General features: G+C 38.5%; 1 protein-coding gene across 2 annotated transcripts; it reads left to right on the plus strand.

Annotated features, from left to right (window-relative positions):
* The first annotated feature begins 12,366 nt into the window (after nucleotides 1-12,366).
* On the plus strand, nucleotides 12,367-23,952 carry LOC18443772 (electron carrier/iron ion-binding protein). 2 transcript variants are annotated; one of them, XM_020673418.2, is made up of 6 exons: nucleotides 12,367-12,773; nucleotides 21,593-21,654; nucleotides 21,803-21,893; nucleotides 22,247-22,349; nucleotides 22,450-22,538; nucleotides 22,678-23,952. In XM_020673418.2, exons 1-6 carry the CDS (start codon nucleotides 12,544-12,546, stop codon nucleotides 22,850-22,852), a joined length of 750 nt encoding a protein of 249 aa, XP_020529077.1. In that variant the 5' UTR covers nucleotides 12,367-12,543; the 3' UTR covers nucleotides 22,853-23,952. The 2 variants fall into 2 exon arrangements, with proteins under 2 accessions (XP_020529077.1, XP_020529076.1); XM_020673417.2 differs by having other exon boundaries at nucleotides 22,450-23,952.
* The last annotated feature ends 1,518 nt before the right edge of the window (nucleotides 23,953-25,470 follow it).

Raw genomic sequence — 25,470 nt, forward strand, 5'->3', positions numbered from 1 at the left:
AAATGGTGTGTGATTCTTGGCCATCAACGTTGGTAGGTGCACGTGAGTAGCGAGCTATGTGGTCTTCGTGGAATGTAGTAAAATTTTAAACCGATAGCACAAATTTCTTTATCAAGCAAATGGGTGACACAAATCTCGTTAGCACAAATTTCATTGTCAAGCAAACTGGTAATACAAATGTCATTATCAAGTTGGCTTGGAGTATGGATCTCGTATATTTTTTTTCCTTTAATAATATTTTTGAGCTTGGTCTTAATTTTTTCTCTGGTAGCACAAAACTCATTATCAAGTTGGCCTGGAGTTTTCATAGGGGATTTCTTTTATTCCATTAGCATTTTTGCGCTTGGTCTTAAATTTGTTTTCTAAATAGAGCTGGGAGTTCATTCAAGAATTGAGACTTCCAATATATATCTCTGGCATCATTTCTGGTAAGTAATTGGGTATAAAAACATCTTTGCACCATCTGTAATGAGAAAGATCAGGACATTTGAGATTCTCCAAAAGTTCTTTGGTTCTTTCATTCCATACAGAGGTATCTCTTATGAAGTTTAGGGCAATAGTATATGTTAGTGTATTGACACAATCATCGTCCTGATAAGGTATTTTTTGTTTGACACCCTGATTATAGACGATGGTAAGGGTCTGTTTTTTAGCATTCAGAACTGTATTCCTCTTTGAGGTTTCACCGTTGGATTTCCTTTGGGTTTTTCCCCTGGATTCCCTGCAAAAACTCTCAAGTTAAAAATCTGGTAAAGAATTTGTATTACCTGAGATATGTTCAATGTTGAAGTCAAATGTTGCTAGGATAGCTTGCCATCTGGCAAATATTTGTTTTGAGACAAGTATTCTAACATCTTTTTCTATTACTGCTTTTGCTGCTTTACAGTCTGTTCTAATGAAAAAATTTTGATTAAAAATATCATCTTCAAACTTTAAGACACAACAAACAATAGATAGAATTTCCTTTTTTATTGTAGAATAATTCTTTTTGGCATTATTTTTTTTTTAGACATAAATCTAACTAATTGTTCTTTTGTTGAATTTGGCATTTTTTGCTTTAGAATTCCTCAAAATCCTATTTCAGAAGCATCAGTCTCTATTATTTTGAAAGCTTCAGGATGAAGGATTGCTAGGCATGGTAATTCTTTAGCTTTTATCTTGATTTTTCGAATTGCTTTGGTATGTTCTTCTCCCCATTCTGGTAAATTCTTTTTGAGCCAATCATTAAGAATTGCACAATCTTTAGCTTATGTCTGTGGCACATAGGAAAAAGAGATTCTAGGGACCTCAGGCATCTTAAATGATTCAGAACTAATGGACATTCTTGGAGGCTACCTTGGGTTCCTGTTTTGATTAAGGAAAATTCTAAGGAGAGGACTGAATTGAATTTCTACCTTTCCTTCAACGTACTGGGTTATTTGGCTGATTTATTGATTTTATACAGGATTAGGAGGGACAACAATCTCAAATACTTGTATCAAAACAATCCAAATACAAGTGAAGACTTAATTCAATCATCTGAATACAAGGAAGAATCTTTTCTTCCCATCTTACCAATCGATAATATTCATATACATCTTAATCCAGATGAGATTGAAAAAATCTACTTAATAAATCATATGCATTTTAAAGACGAATTTAAGTCTCAAATGTTCTATGAAACGATTCTTAAAGAAACATGATCAATAGAAGTCTTTCAGAAATGTAGAGGGCATGACATTGTGGCCTACTCAAAAATTCAAATAAAAAGAATATTGGACTATAAAGATTAGGGCTTTGATTCTCTTACACCAAGGTATTTTTGAAATACGCTCTAAAATCAAGAGCTATAATTATTATGACTACGTCGAAGCCTGGGAAAAGGTTCTGATAGTCCAAAACAAGAAAAATACTCACAGTTGGTTTATCTGTTTCAGGCATAATGAAGCCATAAATGAATTACCCACATGGTTAAAAAATGGATGTTATACTGGAGACCTGACCTAGATATTTATCCCAAACAATTACGATGCTCGCTGTCAAAATTTGAAGCAGCTAATAGAAATTGGTCTAAAATGGAGACCTTAGTCCAATTTATCATCTTATATGAGATCCCTTGGATCCTCAGATAGTCTTATACTGTTACTGAAGATGATGAAAATTGGAATTATATCCCCCATATTGAATGAATAATACAAATAAAATGGTGGGACAGTTTTGATATTAAAGACTTAGTTCCCGAAACCATTAAAATTGTCAAAATTAAAGTCAATACACCTGGACTTAACCAGCCAACTGGTACAGCCTCATATTTAAGGCTTTTATAGACTGAAACTCCAAACTTGTCTAAAGAAAACTATTATCAATGTTCGAAGAAGACTCAATGTCAGTCAGTAAAGAAGAAGGAAACCTGAACGGTGATGACAGTTCGGGGATTCTAGCCCCGATCCATCAAACATAAGGCAGCCTATTGGGTCGGCCCGACTCCACTCTATCAAGGACACGAGGCCCACTAATCCTGTAGACAAAAGATAGGTATCCCTACAAAGATGTTGCCGACACCTTTTTGTCACACCAAAGGATAGACGTCCCCACTAAGATGCTGCCACCAACACCATCTGTCACTATTCCTACCTTTCCACGTAGCAAGTACCACCGACATCCACTACCCTCTTCTTTCTGCGTGGCAGGAAATCAATGGACCGACATCGACGTTTAAGAAAACTTGGATGAATAAAATTTAAAGTCCGAGATGATAAATAGAGGACTTCTCCTTTGAAGAAGGCATCTCTCAGAGTGTGTTTAAGTTTGAAGTTTTATTGGCCTTCTTTACTACTCTCTATTCTCTCTCTTTCTCCAAAAAGATTGTAAAAGTTTTAGAGTGTGCTGGTGTATCTGATTTTATGTAAGTATTCCAATACTTTTTATTTATAAGTTGATGTGTTTATCTTAATCTGTTATTTTATTTGTTATGTTCTGTTAGTATCATTCTGTTATTTTGCTTGTTATGTTTTGTTAATCCCATTCTGCTTGACGTGCTCAAAGTTGGTATCAGAGCCAAGTTATTCCTATCAAGATAAACAGTTTTTGTATCAAAACTCTGTCCAAGTCTTGATAAAATATTGTGTCATTACAATCGTAAAAGTAATAAGTCGCCAAAGTCGTGAACAGTGCTGTAGACAGGCTATTAATTCATTGACTCGGTTGACTCGCGTGTGTAATTACGTTATTGACTCGATGGTAGGACTTTTCAAACTCGGTTCTCAGATATTGATGTTGAGGCCAGTTCATTTGGTAGGTCAGTTAGGAATTCTGAAGAAATTGTTATTGCCAACATAAAAAAGGACTTAAACAATTGGAATATTCCTAAGGTCTTTACTTCTGAAATATATAGCAAGGGAACTTTTGAGTTCAGTAGTGATTATGCAATTAAAATTGAAGAAGAAACCAAGTATGTCTTAAATGTTGAGACTACCATAAATTTGTTAAACAAATATTTAAAAAAATATATATATAATTATTTACACATTGGTCTTGTTCAAGTTGGTATTAGACCCTTAACTAGGGCTGGGCTTCAAACTGCTATCCTCTTATGTTTAAGAGATAGTAGACATAGACAATTTATGGACTCCTTATTAGGAGCTGTTGAATCTAGTCTCTGTGAAGGACCAATTTATTTTAACTGCTTCCCAGGATTCTCTGTTTCTTTAATCGACCCCCATAGTTTGAAAGTCCTTACTCTCAACCTTTTAACTAGTGGTTTTGATATGGATGCTGGGTCACAAAATATAGATGTTACCTATAGGGTATGCTATAAGGCTATGACTACTATCTGTCCAAATGTGAGGAGGATTAACTCTAAGGGTCAGACTATTCTTTTCCAGACTAATGTTGAAAAGTCCAATTTAATCATCCCCAAAACTATTTCGTGAGATCAGGTGAATCTACCCAAAAGATGGACCTTACCCTGTGTTGTCCCTCCTAAACCTATACAAAATCAAGAAATCAGCCAAATAACCTAGTACGCTGAAGGAAAGGTAGAAATTCAATTCAGTCCTCTCCTTAGAACTTTCTTTAATCAAAACAGGAACCCAAAGCAGCCTCCAAAAATGTCTTTTAGTTCTGAATCATCTAAGATGTCTGAGCCCCCTAGAATCTCTTTTGCCTCTATGCCACGGACAGAAGCTGAAAAAGGAAAAAATAATAAAGGTGTTGTCATAGAAGGGCTTAATCAGCTTAAAAACCAACAAATTATCCAACGTACTTATAAGGTAGAAAACCCTTCAACACAGAATGATAAAGATTCTGATGGCTGTCAAGGACCGACCTTTTCTGAATTGGGATACAGTTCTCGTATTCATGAAGGTTCTGTTAATACGCTTGAAGTTGAAAAATTCGAAATCAACTACAAACTCTTAAGGTAAGATTTTACTCTGAAGAAAATAAAAAAATAAGAGAATGGTTTCTTAAACATAGCAAACCCCTTAAAAAATTCTTTGATGACGAATATATCAAGACTATGATAAAAAACAAAATTAATATAAGATTTTTTACCTGGTTGATATATTATATGGACTCAAAAGGTAAAAAAATTCCTGATAGCTTGTATACTCCAAAAATTAGGAATCCTGAAACTATTGCCATCCTTACAAAGATATATAAAACTTACAGGACTCCAAATGGAGATGAAAAAAGTATCCATCCTCTTGAAGAATTCGTTGATTTACCTAAATCTATGGTTGTTTCTTATAAGCAAACCTATACCCGTAAAGAGTATTTTATCAAGACTTGGACAGAGTTTTGATACAAAAACTGTTTATCTAAGATAGGAACAACTTGGCTCTGATACCAACTTTGAGCACATCAAGCGGAATGGGATTAACAAAACATAACAAGCAAAATCATAGAATGGTACTAAAAGAACATAACAAATAAAATAACAGATTGAGATAAACATATCAATTTATAAATAAAAAGTATTGGAATGCTTACATAAAATCAGATACACCAGCACATCAGTACACTTTAAAACTTTTACAATCTTTTTAGAGAAAGAGAGAGAATAGAGAGCAGTAAAGAAGGCTAAGCAAACTTCAAACTTCAAAACACCCTGAGAGATGCCTTCTTCAAAGGAGAAGTCCTCTATTTATCATCTCGGACTTCAAATTTTATTCATGCCAGTTTTCTTAAACGCGGATGTCGGTCCATTGATTTCCTGCCACGCGGAAGACGAAGGTAGGGGATGTCGGTAATGTCTGTGGTACTTGCTACGTGGAAATGTAGGAATAGTGACAGATGGTGTTGGTGGCAACATCTTAGTGGGGACGTCTGTCCTTTGGTGTGACAAAAAGGTGTCGGCAGCATCTTAGTAGGGACACCTATCTTTTGTCGACAGGATTAGTGGGCCTCGTGTCTTTGATAGAGTAGAGTCGGGCCGACCCAATAGTCTGCTTTATGTTTGATGGATCGAGGGTAGAATCCCCGAACTAACATCACCGTTCCGGTTTCCTTCTTCTTCACTGACTGACATTGAGTCTTCTTCGAACATTGATAATAGTTTTTCTTTGAGTTTTTCTTTAGACAAGTTTGGATTTTCAGTCCATAAAAGCCTTAAATATTAGGTTGTACCTATTGGCTGGTTAAGTCCAGGTGTATTGACTTTAATTTTGATGATTTTAATGGTTTCGAGAACTAAGTCTTTAATATTAAAATTGTTCCACCATTTTATTTGTATTATTTGTTCAAGATGGGGGATATAATCCCAATTTTTATCCTATTCAGTAACAATATAAGACCAACTGAGGATCCAAGCGATCGCATATAAGATGGTAAATCGGATTAGTTTAGACCAATTTCTGTTAGCTGCTTCAAATTTTGCCAGCGAGCATCTTAATTGTTTGGGATAAATGTCTGGGTCAGGTCCCCAGTATAATGTGGGTAATTTATTTATGGCTTCATTAAGCTTGAAACAGATAAACCAACTGTGAGTATTTTGCTTGTTATGTTTTGTTAATCCCATTCCGCTTGACGTGCTCATTGTGCTACCGGTTTGGAATTTTGTACTGACCTCAAGCTTAAGAGATAGCTTGAAAAATAAAGGATCACTGGTAAAAGAGAAATGAAAGACTTTTGTGAACAATTTGGTTATTATCCCTTTCCGGAAAAGACTCACTCCAAAAAATATAAAAATAACTCTAAAAGAGGTGAGTATAAGAAAAACAAAAAATATCATAGAAAACAAAAAAGGAAAACATTCAATTCAGGTATGGAAGATCCTAAACCTAAGAATAATAAACCAAAAAGAAAAATACCTATTTGTAAAAAGTGTAGCCGGTATGGGTATTATGCAAATAGATGTAGGACAAAACAAAAATTAATGAAATTTCTGATGAAGGTCTAAGAAGACAATTAGAGCAAATCCTCCTTATAGGAGATTCCTCTGATGAGGACTTATCTATTTATGAGACAGACTCAGAAGATGAAGTTTTGGACATTAGCACTGAAACTTCTGATAATAGTGAGACAGAAGAGGATTGTAAGTGTGATCATTATAAAGCCTTGCTAAATATGCAAGATCTTAGTCTCAATATGCTTACTGAGGAACAAATTTGGTTCTAGATATAATTGATAAAATTATTGACCCACTTGAAAAATGGGATGCTCTTGTTAAATACCTTGCCAAAAAAAAGATTGAAAGCCAAGTCTTTAAACCCACTTATGACCTCAAACAAATAATTGATAGAGTTAATAAAAAACAAGTATTCTCTGAGTGTGAAACCATTATTTTCGAACTAAGGTTTGAAAAAAGAAATTTAAAATAAGAATTACAAGCTCTTAATAATAGAGTAACTATACTAGAAACTCTTGAGAATCCACAATCACCTGAAAACCTAATAATTGAATTTGAAAATATACAAAATCAGGACGAAGAAGAGACTATTAATACAATTGAGAAAATTGACCTTAACCAACTAAATTAAATTAACATGGTAAATAAAGTTATTACTAAAAAATGGCACACAAAAGTCACAATTGTTGTGTCCAAAGAATACAATTTTTCTGCCATAGCTCTTATTGATTCAGGTGCTAATCTTAATTGCATCAATGAGGGACTTGTCCCATCAAGATTCTTTGATAAGACTGCCCAAGTCTTAAACACTGCCAATGGTAAGAGGCTTTTAATCAATTATAAACTTTCTAAAGCTGTTGTTTGTAATAACGGAGCTTGCTTTCTAATGGCATTTATTATGGTAAAAGGTCTAGCTCAAGATATAATTTTAGGAACCCCTTTTCTGAGTCTTCTTTATCCGATAAAATCTTTAGACTCTTCACGAATAGAATCTGAGATCCAGGGCCATAAAGTCAAGTTTGAATTCATCGATAAACCAAAACTAAAAGAAATAAATCAAGTTATGGTTTTGAGAAAGAATAAATAATCTCTACTCAATACGCTTAACCAAGAGATCATAACCAAACAAATAAATGAAAAGATTAATAGCCCCACTATCCAAGAGAAAATCATGCAGTTTAAAAATAAATTTGAAAAGAAAATTTGTGCTGATATTACAAATGCTTTTTGGGAAAGAAAAAAACATATTGTTGAATTACCTTATGAACCGGATTTCAATGAAAAATTTATTCCTACAAAATCTCGACCAATTCAAATGAATAGTAGACACTTGGAAATCTGTAAGAAAGAAATACAAGACCTCCTTGATAAAAAATTAATCAGAAACTCATATTCTCCTTGGAGTTGCATAATATTTTTTGTGGAAAAGACTTCAGAAAAGGAAAGAGGAGTGCCCAGACTTGTCATCAGTGCATTGGCAGGTGCACGTGAGTGGCGTGCTATGTGGACTCCGTGGAATATAGTTGATGTTGTATGTGTCAAAACTTTTAAGAAGTTACAAAAGTTCGCCCTTACTGTTCGAAATTGCCTTTACTGTAGGTAAATGTGCCGATTTATCGCTAGCGAATTGCGCCGATTTATCTCTGCAAATCGACAGGTTGTCTTCTAGACATGTCCGATTTTCTCAGTTATAAACAAAAATCGGCATGGGATTATCGATTTCGAGTCGAATTGGCCGAGATTATCGATTTTCGAGCAAGAATCCGGCACGGGATTGTCGATTTAGAGTCGAATTGGCCGAGATTATTGATTTTCGAGCAAGAATCGGTACGGGATTGTCGAATTGACCGAGATCGCTGCAAATCGGTCGGTTCGCTTCTAGACACGTCCGATAACCGATTGATTTCCCAAAGTTTGCCCTTACCGTTTGAAATCACCTGTCACTGTAGCGACCGATTTCCCAAAGTTTGCCTTTACCGTTTGAAATCGCCCGTCACTGTAGCAAACTGCATCGATTTATCCGTTGCATTATCACTGCGTGTCATTGCGCCGATTGATCGGCTGCAAATTAGTCGGTTGTCTTCTAAACATGTCCGATTTTCTCAATTATAAGCGAGAATCGGCACAGGATTATCAAGTTCTGAGTCAAATTGGCCGAGATCGCTGCAAATCGGTCGGTTCTCAATGATACTTCCAAAACTACCTGATTTTATATCACATGGTCGTGATCTCAAAGTAAATAGTCTCATTGGATACATTTTGTTATGTTTTTGTTTGTCCTACTAGCTGAGAATTTGATTAGTCTTGGACGTAAAAATGGGAAGGACCTCATGGATGGATGTTTTAATCGTTGAGAGGTGAAGAACTGTAATGAGTAATTGATCTATAAGCTCCAGCACAGCGTTGCCTTGTCAAAGATGGAGGAAATATAGCTTTTTTGAAAGTTCTATCACTAATTCATATTTGAAAAAAGTTTATATACCTTTATGGTACAAATCTTGGTGATGCAATGCAGAATGTAGAGTGGCACTACTTGTGACTTGTGCACGATGCAAACAGGCCCTTAGGTGGGGTTTTGACCCAAATGTTGAGGCCCGGGGACTTTGCTTAAAATAACCTAATATGAAGGCTTAAATGGAAAATTATTAGTAAAATGGTCTAACAACCCCAAAAGGTTAAAGAGGTGGTTCAATCAACGGCTTTACCAATAATAAAGTGGTCATTGTTTTAAAATTATGTCATTTATGTGTGCTGTGGTTTCCATAAGGTTGCAACGTTAAACAATCCAAATAAGGCGCACTTCCAAATTTTATCATAATATATAATTTTATTTTAAAAAATTCTTAGGATTATCTCAAAATCTATTTTCATATCAAGTTACAAAATTTTGAACTTCAAAAAAAGTTAAAATCAAGTAGATCTATAAACATATGAAAATTTTGAGAATGGACGATGTAGATAATATATATATTGCAAGATATGCTATTTTTGGGACTCAAATTTTTTATTTTTTATTTTTTAATATTCATATATCTCAATGTCAAGATGATCAATTAGTGAGTTTTTCAACATTAAAAAAACATTTTTTGATGTATTTTTGAAGTGCATCTTTACTTCTAGATTTTAAGGTTGAAACCTTATATAAACTTTTTCCTTTATGTATATATCTTAATATTTATGTTGGAAAAAGCCAAATTGCTCTTATTTAACTCTTAACAGATGAGGCCTTTTTTATTTTTATTTGTTAAAGTCGATTGAGTCAAATGCCTGAATACCCTACTTGTTCTAGTTTTACAAAATATTCCTAGTATGGAACTAGAGCAAGAGGGGGCATTGTTGTATAGAAAATAATTTGATAGGACTGCAGCCCTATCAAAATAAGTAAAGCCTCACTCATAACTTATTAAAAAGTACGGTTTAAGTATTAAAAAATCTTTACATCAATCATCTCGGATGGAACATTATGGTTATGAAAAATAATTAGGATTTTAAGCTCTAAAAATAGTGTATATTGTAACAAATTATCTAGACTATCGCTTTCACCCTAAAAATCAGTGCTTTAAAAATAATTAGGACTTTAAGCTCTAAAAATAGAGTATACTGTAACAAATTATCTAGACTATCTATTTCACCCTACAAATAAGTGCTCATATCCACAAGATCATTGCCATTTTTTGAGTTCAAATCCTATTGTCAGTGTTGAAAATTGTTTTTAGATCCATAATGGATATTTCTATATTTGCCGAAAGTGCTTTCCAAATTGGGATTTGCGGTGAGGCTTTATTTTGTTTCCATCAAGCCTAGGCCTTACACAAACCTCAAGTAACTTGAGCCAAAATACCCTTGCTTTTGCAATGTTCCAAACCTTAAAACAATATTTTTAGGGCATGTTTGATAGCTAGCTTCGAATTACTACAGTAATTTTTGTGTTTTGTGAACGGGAAGTGTCGCATTGTTTTAGAAGCTACTACTTCCCAATGCTTCCAAAACAATGTTAAAATGTGCTTAAATGGGGAAGCCGTTCCTTCCATGCTACTTTTATGGAAGCTGCAGATTTTGAAGCTAGTGGAGTAGGTAGTTTTGGTTGCAACTACTTAGGGTTGTTGATAGGCCTAGGCTGGCCTACGGGCTTTCAGGTTGGGCCTAGTTTTGGTGGGGTTTAGACCACATGTTAAGGTCCTTGGCCAGGCTTGGGCTGAGGTCTAGTAGGCTTGAAACATTATGGCCTAGACAGGGCTAGCATTGGCCTAGCACAAGGCTGTGTTGGCCCTCTGGTTTTTAGGCTGTTCCTGGTTTCAGGCGGGGTTCATGCCACATGTTAAGGTCCCTAGGCCAGGGCTAAGCTGGGTGTTGGCAGGCCCAAAATATTTTATGGGCTTGGCATGGGCAAGCACTGGCATGGCTTGGTCATGTGTATATATTACAATTTTTCCCTAAAATATACACGGTCCCCCTAGCCCCGTTTTTGTTGTGTTGGGCCTCATTAGCATGAATTTGGGGTAGGGCTGAATCTAAAGGTTAAGGTGTAGGTTTGGCCCAAGCCCATCCTACATAGTTTCGAGCCAAGGCTTGGCCTAGCCTAGCCCAAGCCCGGATTGTTAACAACCTTGCACTTCTTCCTCCAATCAAACACACCCTTAATGTAGATGACATATTCTAGGTTCAGAACCAGGAAGGTATTTAGACCACTTGGCTTGAGTAGCTTCAGTTAATGTCACATGTTAGCCTCTATCATCTATTCTTGAATGGATGACTCAAAGGTATTTGAATTGCAATATTTTTTTATCATCTATTCTTGAATGGATGACTCAAAGTATTTGAATTGCAATATTTTTTTTACATATCGTCTTGAGGTGAAATTTGTGGTGTTTTCCCTTCTCTCTAGGGCACACCTTGATAAAATAAGAAAAAATATTTATAATAATAATAAATGATTTAAACATCGTTGTAATCTATAGGAGCATATTGGTCATTTTCATTACCAAAAATATTCTTTTATTATTTTTATTAAGCGCAGCTAGTGAGAATGGGGAACCTCTAAATTTCATCTCAAAATGATTTGCATCTAGTGGGAATGGGGATCCTCCAAATTTCATCTTAAAATGATTTGCAGATAAAACTAAAATAAAACCATGTTATGCATGACATTGTGATTGAAATTGCCTCATGTGACCTCCATTACGTCAGATTGCTAAGATTAGGATTCATGAATATTTGTTGGTGGGCCCGCATAGAAGGGTTTAAAATAGGATGCCTGCGGCTCACAATCTTTTAAGCAATGGTTCACACGTGTGATTCTTCCATTAAAAGTCTATTCAACTAGGGCCAGGGCCATGAGGACTAGGCCACAAATGTGCCTCCATGGCATGAGGTTAAGGGCCAGGCGGTTGAGGTTTGGCCAAGCCTGGGCAAAGGCCACGACAATGTTGGTCCCATTTGGCTTGGCCCAACTTAGGGGTCGCAATGGACCTGACCAAACCCCGGACCTGACGGATAGACCCGATCTCGGGTCCAGATATGGGTATAAATTTTGGACCTTCGGTCCTGAATACTATTCGGGTCTGGGTCCAGCCGGACCCGATCTATGCCCATAGTGGGTGGATCATGTGTCTTTAAACGCATGCTAGATGTTCATATTGTCACAACATTAATAACATTTATAGTATTGTTGGCAAAAAAAACAAAAAAAAAAAAGAAGCTTATAGTTATAGGATAAATGATGGTAAAAAAAAGGCAAAAAAAACAAGCTCATAGTCATAGGGTAGTAACAAGACCTGGGACCAGACTGCTTCAGATATGAGAGTCCAAATTTTGGACCTGAATACTATTCGGGTCTGGGTCTAGCCGGATCCGACCTGTTGCCACCCCAAGCCCAACCATATTTCTTTTTTTTTTTTCTTTTTTTTTTATATTATTTTAGGACTTTTTTTGGCCCTGCCTAGGCGTGGGCCAGCCTTGTGTGGACAACGGGCTGCCTAGGGTCACGGCCGCCCGGCCCATTGTCAGGCCCTATATTTTCAGGATCGTATTATTGTCAATGATTCATTGATGTCTCAAAGGAATCCCAAAATTTAACCGAAGTTATCATGCGAGAGCGTTTATGTCAATTGCTCCAAAAACTAGGGCATCGTCATTAGTCCTAAAGCCATAGGAAAGGCGCCCAACAAAATTTTGGTTTTACTTTCTTTCTCGGCCAGGCAACTTCTCTCTCTGCCATGGCCACTGTATCTTCGCCTCTTGCCCCTAACAATAACAACAGTAATGGAAATCCCAATGCAAATGGAAATGGCAATGGCAATAGCAATAGCAGCAACATTAAGAGCGAGAGCACCGCCTCCACCACGCTACGCACCAACCTTCCGGCCACAACCACCACGCCACGACCTAACCTTAGGGGACTCAACAAACCCAAGTGCTCTCAGTGCGGCAACGTTGCCCGTTCAAGGTCTCTCTCTCTCTCTTGAAATGGTGTGGTGAAGCCCCCTTCTTTTCTCTTTCATTTGTTTTTTAGTTGCCCTTAAAAGGTCCTCTATCTCTCTCGTTGTGGATTTAATTCAATTTTATCCTCATGAAGCACTGACTTTTATTATTTGATCAGGGGAAATCTTTATTACTTCTCTTCTTTCGTAAGGTTCTATTGTCTGGTATTTTCCCCATTTTCCTTTGGGAAAAACCCTTTGTGTTGGGGCTATAGGAACTGTCTATGGTGTGTGGATTTAAACTTCTCATAAAGAGGTTCACTGTGACAAAGTTATTTCATTTTAAGGGATTCTTTCGACAATTTGACCCATAAAGGGATGCTTGTTTATCAGTTGAACACTGGTAAAAAAAAATGAATAAATGATTATTATGGGGATTTCCAAATGGTTCTCATTATTTTTTAGCTACTAAGTGTGATGATATCTGAGACTTCTTAGTTGATGGTATCTGATTTTAGGTGATGAGCCATGAAAAGTTAAAGGGTATAAATATTTTTTTACCAGTGCACAGAGGCATGCATAACATAGTTTGATGTTGATTCTGAAATTTGAAGATTGTAGTTTAAGTTTCTATTCTACTTGGTTTTATCTTTTTTGGAGGGAGGCTCTAGAATCGAGAGGTTTTAAAATTAGCCAGACTAAAATAGAATATATGGAATGTGAGTTTAGTAATAGGATTAGTGACAAGGTAGTAGTTAAAATTGACAGTCAAAAAATACTAAAAGAGCGAATTTTGATATCTTGGGTCAATAATCTAAGAAATAGAGAGATTAAGGAAGATGTCTCATATCGAATTAGAGCTCAATGGGTGAAATGGAGATGTGCAAGTGGAGTTTTAGGTGACTACCGCATACCAATGAAGCTGAAGGGCAAGTTCTATAGGACAACTATGAGATGTGTTTTGCTTTATGGGGCGGAATGTTAAGAAGCAACATACCCATAGGATAAGTGTAGCTGAGATGAGGATGTTGAGATGGATGAGTGGCAAGATAAGAAGGGATAGAATTAAAAATGAATACATTTGGAAGAACTTAGGTGCAGCTCCAATAGACAATAAGATGAAAGAAAGTAGACTTAGGTGGGCTGGCCCCATGTGCAGCCAGACCCAGTACAACACCTGTTATTTTTTTTGGGGGGGGGAGGACAGGGTCCATACACTTACTGGGCCTGGGCCTGGGCCTAAGTGAAAATAAAGTGGTGGGCCTACCCATCCCAACCAGGGGTATGCTGGGATTCGCGAAGAGTAGCACCTTACTTTCGTCGATCCTTAAAAAAAGAAATAAGAAAATTCCATCGAGGAGTGAAAAATAGAAAATTCATGGAAAATTGCAATCCCCACCACGTAATAGTGCACCTATACGTCTTCATCGAAGTTGTTTTTCGATCGGAAAGCTAGACACTTAGCTACATCCGCCCGCAAAAAAAGGAATGTGGTTTTGGCTTTCTTTCTCTAATGGCGCAGGACATTCGCGAAATTTGTGCCATCCGTACCACCACAAGATTGGTCATTCTTGGGCTGATCCTAGCAGTCGCAAGGCAAGCAATGAGCAAAGCCCCAACGAGTTTAGTCGTTAGCGCAATGAGCCCAATAGAGAGAGACAATGCTTTGCAATGTGAGAGTTTGTTCAAGTTGAAGGCTCAAAAAGGCAAGGGGTAGTCTCAAAAGGTAATGGTTGGAAGTAGTAAGAAAAGATATGCAGACTTATGGCCTCACTAAGGGTATGACCCTTGATAGGGCAGAATGACAAACCAGGATTTGTATAGTCGACCCCAAATAGTTTTGAAAAAAAGGTTGATGATGATGATGACGATTTTATATTTTGACACTAAATGTATATGTCCCTGCTGAAATTAGAAGTTTGGATATTTTTGTTCTACTTGGTATTTTTGTGACACCAAATCTATATGTGCTTACAATTCACTTGTTCAGACTAAATTTGAATTGAGATTCAAAGATCATCCCAACTCCCTATATTTTATTTCATACCTCTTTATGTTTTTCTTGAGATTTCATCAAGAAGTCATGTTGTAGAGAGAGCTTCTTTATTTCCAATGGTTACCCTTGTGCTCTTCTGTCTTGTACTTGTATTTTGGGGTTGATTGCATTTAAGTATGACCCAGATGCTTTTTCACACAAAAAATTGATAACTCTGCTCTCTATCTTAGTACGTTGTGATTGGTTTCTACTCTTTCTATTTCTAATTGTTGGAGCAAAACAATATGCATGGGGGGTTTAAAGTTATTGCATGCATTTTTGTCTCATCCAAAATAGCGATAATATAGTTTTGTGCTTGAAAAACAAGTAGCCCAATGGAAGAAATGGGATACACATATTTTTCAAAATTTTCAACTAGAAACTTTATTGTTAACCAACATTTTAGAACTCAGCTCTGGATCAGGACTCGACCGGGCTGAAGTTCTTTAAAGTCCGAGTGGACTTGTCTGAGTGGTGCCCAAGTCAACCAAGAGCTCGGGAAATTTTTGACAAAAGAGGGGGAAATCCCCAAAAAAAATGCAAATATGTAATTAATTGAAAATACAGCAAAATTGATGTGAAAGAAAGAAATTTTATGCAAAACAATTGTGTAAAAAAAAGCTTTCTCGAAAAAAAACAATTGTGTAGACAAAGGTTCTGAAATATAAGCTTTTGAAGTGCACAATATCTGTGAAATGCAATCTCACCCCAAACATCTATCCAATACAATAAAATATAACATACATATAGTTGGAAGGGGTGTCAATAGAGATCAAGGTACTTCTGGATCTCTCTATGAGGATGGGGATCCTAGCCACCAAATATCTATGAGATCGAGGGAACAATCTTTAGCCCACCAATGCCTCATTGTTAAACTAGAACCTTGGTCAAATAGGCCCCTAAGCCAAAGTTGTCGAGACTCATCCAGCCCTTATGCGCACTCCTACCTTGGCCTAGGTCTCCCCCCAAACACTTGGGCTATGCTTCTCAGCACTTTGGTTTTGTAGCTAGCTATGTAGCTCACCCGCTGGGTTCTGCTGCCAATAGCCATAGGTCTCTCTCTTGCCCTGTAGTCAACCACTTCAAGGCTCCTCATAAGTGGAGCTCCTACCATCTTGGCCCTCACAACCGTCTACTTGTGCCTCCTACACATCCTCCATGTTGGTCCCCCCCATTTTTATGTCATCAAGCTCATATGACGCTTTTCTTCTAGGGCCCTCTAGTTCACTGTTGGTTCCTCCTGCTCGACTACCCATTCCTCTACAGGGTCTTCCCCCACTTTTATATCATCAAGCTCATTTGACCCTTTTCTTTTAGGGCCCTCTAGTTCACTGTTGATTCCTCCTGCTCCAGTACCCATTCCTCCACAGGGTCTTCAAGGAATATGTAGTTGAGATTGATTGGATTATAATTATTGGCCTCTGCCTCCCTTTTTATCTGTCTCTTCCCTATGTTCAGATTGTGATGGCTATACACTAACTTATGAAGTCCATATAACTCCCATCATTTTGGTGAAAGAAAATAAGATTAATCTGTCAATTAAAAATTAGAAGTACACCACACATACCAGTTATATTTGGAAACACTGACTTATTAGGTTTGTTGGGCCCTGGATCCAATTTTACTCGAGTTCTTCTAGCCATGTTGCTCCCAAAGTCACCTTGAACATCCATATACAAGGAAGCTAGAAAAACAATCTAAGTACTCAATTTACATACTACAACAAAGTAAATAACAACACTGCTTGAATTTGGGTTTGATCATCAAGTTCCAGTCTCTCAATACAGTACCTCACCCTTGCATGATCTCAGGGTGTTGGCTTTGACCCATTTGGTAATAATTTTCCATGTTAAAGAAGAAGCATGCCTACAATGTTAATATAAACACAAATGCACCAACACAAATAACAAATTGAACATTAGAACGTAAAATGAAACTTTAAACATTAGGCTAGGGGTGGCAATGGACCCGGACCCGACCCATACCCACTAGGTATACCCAACACGGGTCCGGCTATGGGTCAAAGTTTTGTACCGACTGGTAGGGTCCGGGTCCAATAAAGGATACCAGATAGTCCCGGGTCCGGGTATGGGTCTTGCTACACTCGACCTGGCAAGTGCCCAGACCCAAATTTTTAGTTTACCCAAAGGCCAAAGCCCCAACCCTAAAATCGTTTCAATACTTTTCGTCTTCCCCTAGCTCCCCAAACGGCCAAACCCCGTTGCCACTCTCCCTCTCTTAGTTTCTTGGAGACATAGCTCTCTCTCTGGATCTTGAATGTCTCTCTCTCTCTAATTGCCCACCCCTAAAAAATTAGTTTTCTGTCGTTCACCATTGTAGGCTACATAAAAAGAATCTCATAGTGAGGGTGGCAATGGACTTGACCAGTCTCAAGACCCAATGGTTCTAGTATGCGTCCAACTTTTGGACCTGACAGGTCAGGTCCGAGTCCAAAACCTAGACCCGGATACATTTGGGTTTGGCCACCCCTACATTAGGCCAATAATTATAAGCCAGTCAACCTCGATTACATAATGCATAGAAGGGGGAGGGGGGGGGCGGGGGTGGGGGAAAGCTCTACTAAGGAGAAGCCCGCAAGAAAGAACACTATAGCTATTGGCAGTAAAGCTCAACAAGGTGAGCAATGTACCCATCAACCCGGTCATAGTGCTGAGGAGTATAGCTCTACTGGTGGGTGGAGACCCCTAGGTCAGGGTGGGGGTGAGCATGAGGGCTAGACGAGTCTTGGTGACCATGGCTTAGGGTCCGGTTTGCCTTAGATTTAAGTTTGGCAGGGAGGCACCATTAGGATAGGACTACTCCCTCTTTCTCATAGGTATTTGGTGCTGGGGACCCCCATGTTGATAGTGACAAATGACACTCCTTTCACTTATTTGTACATAGTGATATTTTGTTGTATTGGACTGATATATGTGGGATGAGTTCGTATTTCAGAGACATTGCATTTTCTAAGAGCTTGTATTTCAGAGCCATGTATACACAATGTTTTTGCACTTTTTTGTTTTTTCATATCATTTTTCTTGATTATGATTGTTTTCAGATTTTTTCTGGATTTTTCACAATTTTTAAATTTTCCCTAGCCCATGGTGGACTTGGACACTTCTATGACGAGTACACAGACTTGCCTGAGTAACTTGGCTCGGGAAAGGCTGAGTCCCCAGCCTGAGCAAAACTTTTGTTGCAAGCCAGTATGGTGTCGATCTTTTTGAATGGTGAGGGTTCCAATTGTTTTTGGATTTGAGCATGTGGAATGTGTTCCCTTGGAGTGTTTTCTCTTCAAAACTTTCTATTGTCGTTATTTGAGTTGAAATCAAAGCAAATGTTTAGTGGAATTTCTTTTCTTCTGTAATTTCTATGCACAATAATTAGATAATTCTGCAAATCTTTATCTTGATTTTTTTCTTTAATTTTTTTAGTATGATTGGACTTGTATAAAGTAAGAAGTTATGACATCTGCACAAAATGGTTGACCCACATGTTGGATGCCCCTTACATTGATATCTTAAAAGTGGGATGTGCACCAAACCCCAGAGTCAGAAGAAGTGGGTTTTGTTGGTCATCATTGCAAATTAAACAAAATGATGCCTATGTAGTCCCACTAACTGCAAAACCAGTGGGACTAGAGGTGGGCCTCCCCTGCTAGGCCTTCCCTGGCCAGGGTGTCTGCTACATGGTTGGCCTCCCCACAAACGTGTAAAGGTGGTCTGCAACTGCCTGCAAAGGTAAAATATGTGGTCAAATATGGGTAGTACTGTCTATGGGTATTGAGCTCTTTTGGAAGCCCAGAGAATGATATTCTTGGAGTCTCCCTCGACAATGATGGTGTTGGCAGGGCATTCCCAGTTCGACTGACTTTTTTCAAGCCTTCCAGCAGTGGGATGGTCTTGGCCAATGTTCCGTCAACAATGCCTGTGTACACAGCAGGAAAAGAGGGTGTTTCCATAACTGCCTCCAGGGATAGCTCTGTAGCCAGTAAGTCCTGAGTTACCAAGGCAGCATCCGTCGACATTCAGCTTGTTGAATCCATTTTCCTGTATATTCACTTTTTTTTTCTTTAAAGATGCAGCCTTTCCTTTTTCTCCAGATGGACCAAATTGTGGTGAGCCCTGAGGCTCACTGTAGGGAAAGAGTTCCAGCAGGATATGGAGGGGTGAGGAAAACTTGAAGCGATTGCTGTGATGCTCCAAGTTTTGCAGTAGACCTGCCCAAAGCTGTGATGGTACATTGCAATGGATAAAGAGGTGGCCGTTAGATTCTTCAGCCTCTCTGCATTTCTTCTGAGGTGGAAGCCTCCCTGTTGGAGGTGATGAGAGCTCTATTGGATAATACCAATCAGTTGAATGCTTGAATTTACCGGGAACAATGACATGCCACTCTAGGTTGTCAATGAATTGGATGGGCTTCCAGGGTTTAAGGGTTTTCTAGGAGGATACTATGAACGAACCAGAGTTTGTGGGGGCTCAGTCCCCCACTGCAAGTTTTCCTATCCATGTCCTTGTCAAACACACCCTCTGGGGGGATGTGACTCTGAATCTCAAGTTCTCCGTGAACACAGAGCGGCTGGCTCTGATGTTATTCCAACGCCTCGAACTCTGGGTTGTGGTATTTGTGCTGATCACTTCCGCCAAAGTTGGTCCTGTTGAGCCCAAAATGCCCACAACTATTTGCTCAAGAGTGCTGTTTGCAGTCTCGGAGTCTCCAGATCCCTAGCCCTCCATTTTTATTTGGTGTGCACAACTTGCTTCAAGCAACAAGGTCGAATTTCTTGAGGCCTCCTGCTTCGGAGCAGAGGGATCCCTCCTCATGCTTTGTACTTTGGTGGAGATATGGGCCAGCATGTGAAAGAGGGACATATGGTAGACTAGGGTGCTTGATCTTTTATTATGGTGATCGTACCTCCCAAAGGCATGTATCTACCTTTTGAAGTGTCTGGACTCCTCAGGATTTTCTCAATGATGGGGTCTCACAGCTCCTTCTTGGGCTTTTCTAGGCAAAGTGGGAGACTGAGGTAGTTAGAGGGGGTGGGCTCTATCCGACAGCCTAGTTGATGAGCTAAGTTGTGAAGGTGCTAGCGATCAACCTCAACGCCCATGACTTCTGTCTTGGCCTTGTGTACGCTCATGCCTGTGGAGAGTTTGAAGCACCACAGGAACAGCCAAATAGAGTAGACTTCTCCTGGATTGGCATCGTAGAGAAAACTAGACTGTGAGCTGCATAGAGAAAGTTGACAATTTCTGGACCAGATCTGGAAACCTCGAAACCCCATAGTATGCCTCACTCAAATAGCTGGGAGATAGAATGACTGAAAACCTCTGTCACAGTGACTACTAGGAAGGGGACAAGGGGCAGCGCTGTTGCAGCCCTCTGGAAGCATGAAAGTATCCATCAGGGCTGCCATTGCCAAGCAATGGGTAGTGAGGAGAGGCATAGCAGTCTTTCATCCATAATCCCCATATTGCACAAAGCCCATTCTGGTGAGGAACTTCTCAAGGATGGACCAATCAACATAATCATAAGCTTTTATGATGAACGAAAAGCAAACTGACTGTCAGAAATAACAAGGGTAAGGACTTTGCCAAGGCAAGAGGCCAGGACCTTCGCTAGGACTTTGTTGGTACTTTTCAGAAGACTCATACGTGTTAAATCTTTTATCTTTGAGATCCTCAGTTCCTTCTCTCATGGGAACCAGGGCAATGAAGGTGGGGTGCATTCTCTCGTTTCTACTGATGAATTCTACTGCATAGTACTTCCGTGGAGAAAGTTATAATATGTTAGGGGTGATGGAGTCCCAAAACCTAGTGCAAAGGACAACTGAAAAGCTATCTGGACCCAGGGCTTTAACTTGGCCCAGGTCAGGCATAGCTTGTGGTATTTCTGGTACGGATAACGACCAGGGTGATTGTTCTAGAGGCTGACCCAGAAAAGACTCATCCATCCATGGTCTTGGACCGGGAGTGCTCAAGTAGAGTTTGCTAAAGAATCAGACAAGTGACCCTTTTAACATGTTGGGATTCCTCAAAGGTCCGATTGCCCACTTTGATGTGGTTGATAGTATTCGCCTTTCTTCAGCAGTTTGTGATTTTGTTGAATAAAGTGGTATTTTTATTCCCCGCCTTTAACTACTTGATTCTCAACCTTTACTACCAGCAGATCTCCACCTGCTTAAGGGTGGCGTTGCATCTGCATTTGCATCGATCCTTCTCTCTCTTTCAAGTTGGGAGAGGTTCGTTGACTTCTTTAAGGAGTTGAGGCTGTTAATCACCTTCCTAATGGTCTCTGTTGTTGATTGGAAGTCACCCAGTAGGGTTTTGCTCCAGAATTTGGGGAAGTTTCTCCAAAGATGGTGATTCTTATTCACATTTTGCCAATATCAGTCTCTCATGCATACCCTTGTTCTTCATTATACCTCGAATCTAGTTTCTATGGGTAGTGACAGTGATTATAATAAAAAACATGTATTTAGCTTTTCTGATCAACGGTTAACAATGGTCACCAGAAGCAAAACAAAGTTCTGTACCTCATATCTTTAGTCATTAATTATTGGCATTGATAAATTTGGTTTAGACTGTAGATTTTCTGGCTTACTGGCTCATTAGTCTAGTTCACCCTACTATTTAGTATGAACGCTCACTGTTTGTATGAGTTTTTGTTTATTTAATCATGGAGAATTAGCAAATTATTTTCATCATGGAGTTTGTCTTTTGTGTGTCTTTTAGTTTTTTTTTCTTTCTTTTTGTTTTTTTGGGAAAAAGAGTTTGATTGTTCTTTTTTGTCTCCATTGTTGTGCAGGTGTCCATTCCAGTCATGTAAGAGTTGTTGTTCCAGAGCTCAAAACCCTTGTTACATTCATGGTAGGTCCACTCAAAATGTGTACTTTGATATGTGATTTTAAGGTATTCCATATCTATCAGCAGTATTGTTTACTTTCCCTCTTTGATGAGAGACGTGCCCCACCCACACCCCATCTTCTCTCTCTCATTCATTTTTTGGATGCTGCAGTGTTGAAGGGTAATGTCACTCTCCCGGACAAGGTGCCATCTTCGAGCTCTCCTTTGCCAGACCATCAGCGAACAGATGTATCTTCATCTACGTAAGTTTCAGATTATATTGTTGCAATCACACAAACATACCCCCCCAACCCCAAAAAAAGAAAAAAAAGAGGGGCTTTCTCTCTCATATTTGACCCATTATAGAGGAAGGCATTAACCGGATTAACCATTTATGTTAGCTACCATGTAGAGAGAGAGAGAGAGAGTTTTGCATCCCTATCATCAATAGTAGCCTGAAGCTCCTTGAAATCTATTCTTATCCACCAGGGCTTCCCTAGAAAAGCCTTCTCAGCATTCCACCCCCCAGAACTAGAGAGAGAGAGTGAATGTGTGTCTTTTGCATCCCTTTCATCAATATTATCCTGAAGCTCTTTTAATCTTTCTTATCCTCTAGGGCTTCCCCAAAGACTTCTCAGCGTTCCAACCCCCAGAATTACTATACCCCCTTTATTGGAGCCAACATTCCTGTGCGTTCAAGGAAGCCCCTGTCCAGAAAGGCACGTACTCTTTTAACTTTTACTCTTGTTTTTTGAACTACCATTTGTTGCCCTCAGTATTGAGTTTATTAGAACTCTCTAATTAAACCTTACTAAACAGGAAATTGCAGCCATAAACGGTTGGAGGTTTTCCAAACTCAAAGAGCACACGGACCAAGACATTGAAGCCGAAAATGAGGCATTTGAAAGGTATATGCAGAATGTTTCCTTACTGGAAGAAGTGTTTTCAATTCATCCCCTAGAACCTGGCCTAGATAACCAATCTGAACCAGCACCCACCTCTCTTAAGAAAGACTATGATACCCAAAAATTGTTGTCATGTATTAAGGCAAGGATCAAGGCTGATCCTCAAAGAGGAGAGAGAAATAAGCAAAAGTTGCAGGGGCTTATCGATGCAAGATTGGGGAAGTTGCAGAGTGGGGATTCTATTGAAGAAGCAGGTGAGAAGGAGCCCAAAAGGACTAAGAATGGGGATGACAAGGCATGGTTTGAAAGGCCGTTAATAACGAATGGATCTATGGATAGTAAAGCTAGAATCGAGGACGAGCTGAAAGCCTGCTTGGCCATGAAGCTGCAGTTATCAGGGGAAAAACCTAGCTTTTTGAAGAGTGAAAATGATGAAATAGTAACAGGCCAAGAATCAAAAGTTGTGAACCCCAGGTCATTTGGTGTTGGGAAACTATACACTGAGGCCCAAGTTACAGATGATGAACTCTGTAACATAAATGCCAAGTTCTCATCGTGCCATGACTTTGAGGAACTTTGAGGCTTTCAAAGCTTGAGATTGCAATAGGAAAAAATTTGAAGGGCTCTGAGTCTTTGAAGCCTGAGTTCAAAGTGGAAATGAAAATTTTTTTGCATTGCTTTGAAGCTTGAGATTAGAAGGAGAAGAAAATTAATTTGCATTCTGCAAAAGGACCATAGTTTTGATAAATTAGGGTTGCAGCAAAAGGGCGATAGTTGTGATACATTGGGGTCTCAGCAAAAGTGCTCTCGCGGAGTATTGAACGCAGTAGGATAGGTTTTTGAATGATCAATGAAGGTCATGGAGTAGAAGATGAGCTTAATGGATGGCCGAGATTAGAGGCATATGCCATTTGTGTATAGCCAACCCTCCATTGGATCTGTCTTAGAGATTTGTAACATAGTACGGAGATGGTGTTGCCCTTACCATGGGGCATGAGCTTGTTATACTATTTGAGTTTTAACCTTTTAGGAAGGCGAAGAAGGCTCTATATGGATTGTACGTGAAAAATAGGGATGTCTGCTGCTCCACGACCACGAGTGCTTTGTACAAATGTAAGAAAGTTGCTGCATTAGATGTGATTCTTCTTTCAATCTACTAAAAATTTGGGAAGAGAGATGCATGCATCCTGTTGCTATAAGCGTCAATATTCAGGTTTTACTCTGAATCTCCTATAAAGGGCATGTATGTGCACCTGTGAGAGAGAGAGACTAATATTCTATTGTGAGAAGCCATGGTATTCCTTCGGGGCATTTACATAAAGTTTGAATCATGCCTGCGGTTGATTTTGCGACACGGTTGGGCCCTGTTCTGTTGGGCTATGAGATAATACAAAACCTGGGTTTTCTTTTGGGAAAATTTAAACTTGTGTTTTGGGTACTTAATTATTGGATGGTGACCAAACTGAGCTTTTCTATCAGCCGGTGGTTTTAAACTTGATTTTGGGTATATGCCTGACCTTAAATTTTCTCTTAACCTGTTTTAAGCTTGGGTAAAGGAGGTAGTTTGTTTTAGGCAAGTAGCGATAGTAAAATAAGATAGTTATATCCTATTTGGATAAGATAGATGAAATGTATGTTTTATATTTCCATCGGTTGGAGTTTCCTTTTTGTAAGCTTTTATCTTTTGTTTTTTTTCTTAGCCAGGTACGTATATTTCCTTTTATTAGTTTTAGGTTATATGTTTATTTTTGAGGATCTATTCAAATTGTTATTTATTTAATTTTTTGTTATTTTTCTATAAATCTAATTTTTTTCTTTAAAGGTCTCTCCTTTGAGGTAGGGATATTATGGAAAATTTTATTTTGTCTTCTTCACATAATACTTTTAAGGAATCAAATGTGCAAAGTTATAGGTGAGCAGAATGTCCATCGTTCAACTGGACTGTCAATTGTTTGAAGAACATTAAGTTTTTATTTTGAGATCCACTCGAGAAACAAAAACGAAGACCTAAATCCAACAATAGAAATAGGGTAAAAATAGGCCCCCTAAAAACTTACAATTTAAACCTCTAAAACAGCATAATAACGAGAACAAGTCCAGAATAACAAGTATCGCACAACCACTCGACAACCTTGTGCCTTGGTCATAATCAAAAACAATATATTGTGTCATCATCGATCAAGGGGAATTTCCAGGGTTGGTAGAATACACTACTATTGAGGTCTAGAATAATTATAAGCTTATCATCCTCATGGTATTGCAGTTCGATTAGCAGTTAAGAGGATTTTATCTTGACGCAATGATCGAACTTCTTTTGCAACTTCTGAGAAAGACTTTACTATTGAAGGCACTTCTCTTTTTCATCTTCGACCTAGACGATGATGGGTTTCTAGATCTCTTGCCACTGGTTTTAGATAACCTTGAAAACTGCTCTACCTTGTCCTCATTTTCCCCTCGGCCATTTGCTCTTCCACATTAACCTCCGTCTGTGATTTGTCATCATTTAAGTTCCTCGAATCAGTGTGTCGCGCTCTACTTTCTATAGACATCACCACCGGCCTAATCATCACCGATAACTCTTGAAGATAAGGTAGGGATCTCTAGGGAAGGCGTCTCCCTTCTAAAAATAGGGAAAGGTTTCTATACCTCCTTCACAGCATAGTAGATATGTACTTTCCTCTTCATCCGGTCATCCAATTTAGATCAAGTGAGTCACTCACCATTTAATCTAGATTCGACATCTCAGAGTATTTTATTTTTAATTGTTTTTATATGAATTGTATTAATAGGAAATTTGGTATGTACCATCTTTTCAATGAGGCGCAACTAAGAAAAATATTAAAAATATTTTTTTGATAGAATATAATGGCCTAAATACCCCTTAAATTTTTTAGAGGTATTTTGATCATTTTATTTTATTCAGAATATTTTTTAT

Source organism: Amborella trichopoda, chromosome 3 (genome assembly GCF_054954075.1).
Source record: "Amborella trichopoda isolate Santa Cruz 75 chromosome 3, AtrichopodaSantaCruz75HAP2 v2.0, whole genome shotgun sequence".
Lineage (NCBI taxonomy): Eukaryota > Viridiplantae > Streptophyta > Magnoliopsida > Amborellales > Amborellaceae > Amborella > Amborella trichopoda.

Bases quoted from the DNA above. Each gene is read 5' to 3' on its own strand.
- LOC18443772 (XM_020673417.2), top strand. From the start codon at position 12,544: ATGGCCACTGTATCTTCGCCTCTTGCCCCTAACAATAACAACAGTAAT. The intron at 12,774-21,592 runs GTCTCTCTCTCT...ATTGTTGTGCAG, and splicing joins GGCAACGTTGCCCGTTCAAG to GTGTCCATTCCAGTCATGTA. The intron at 22,350-22,449 runs GCACGTACTCTT...CTTACTAAACAG, and splicing joins GGAAGCCCCTGTCCAGAAAG to GAAATTGCAGCCATAAACGG.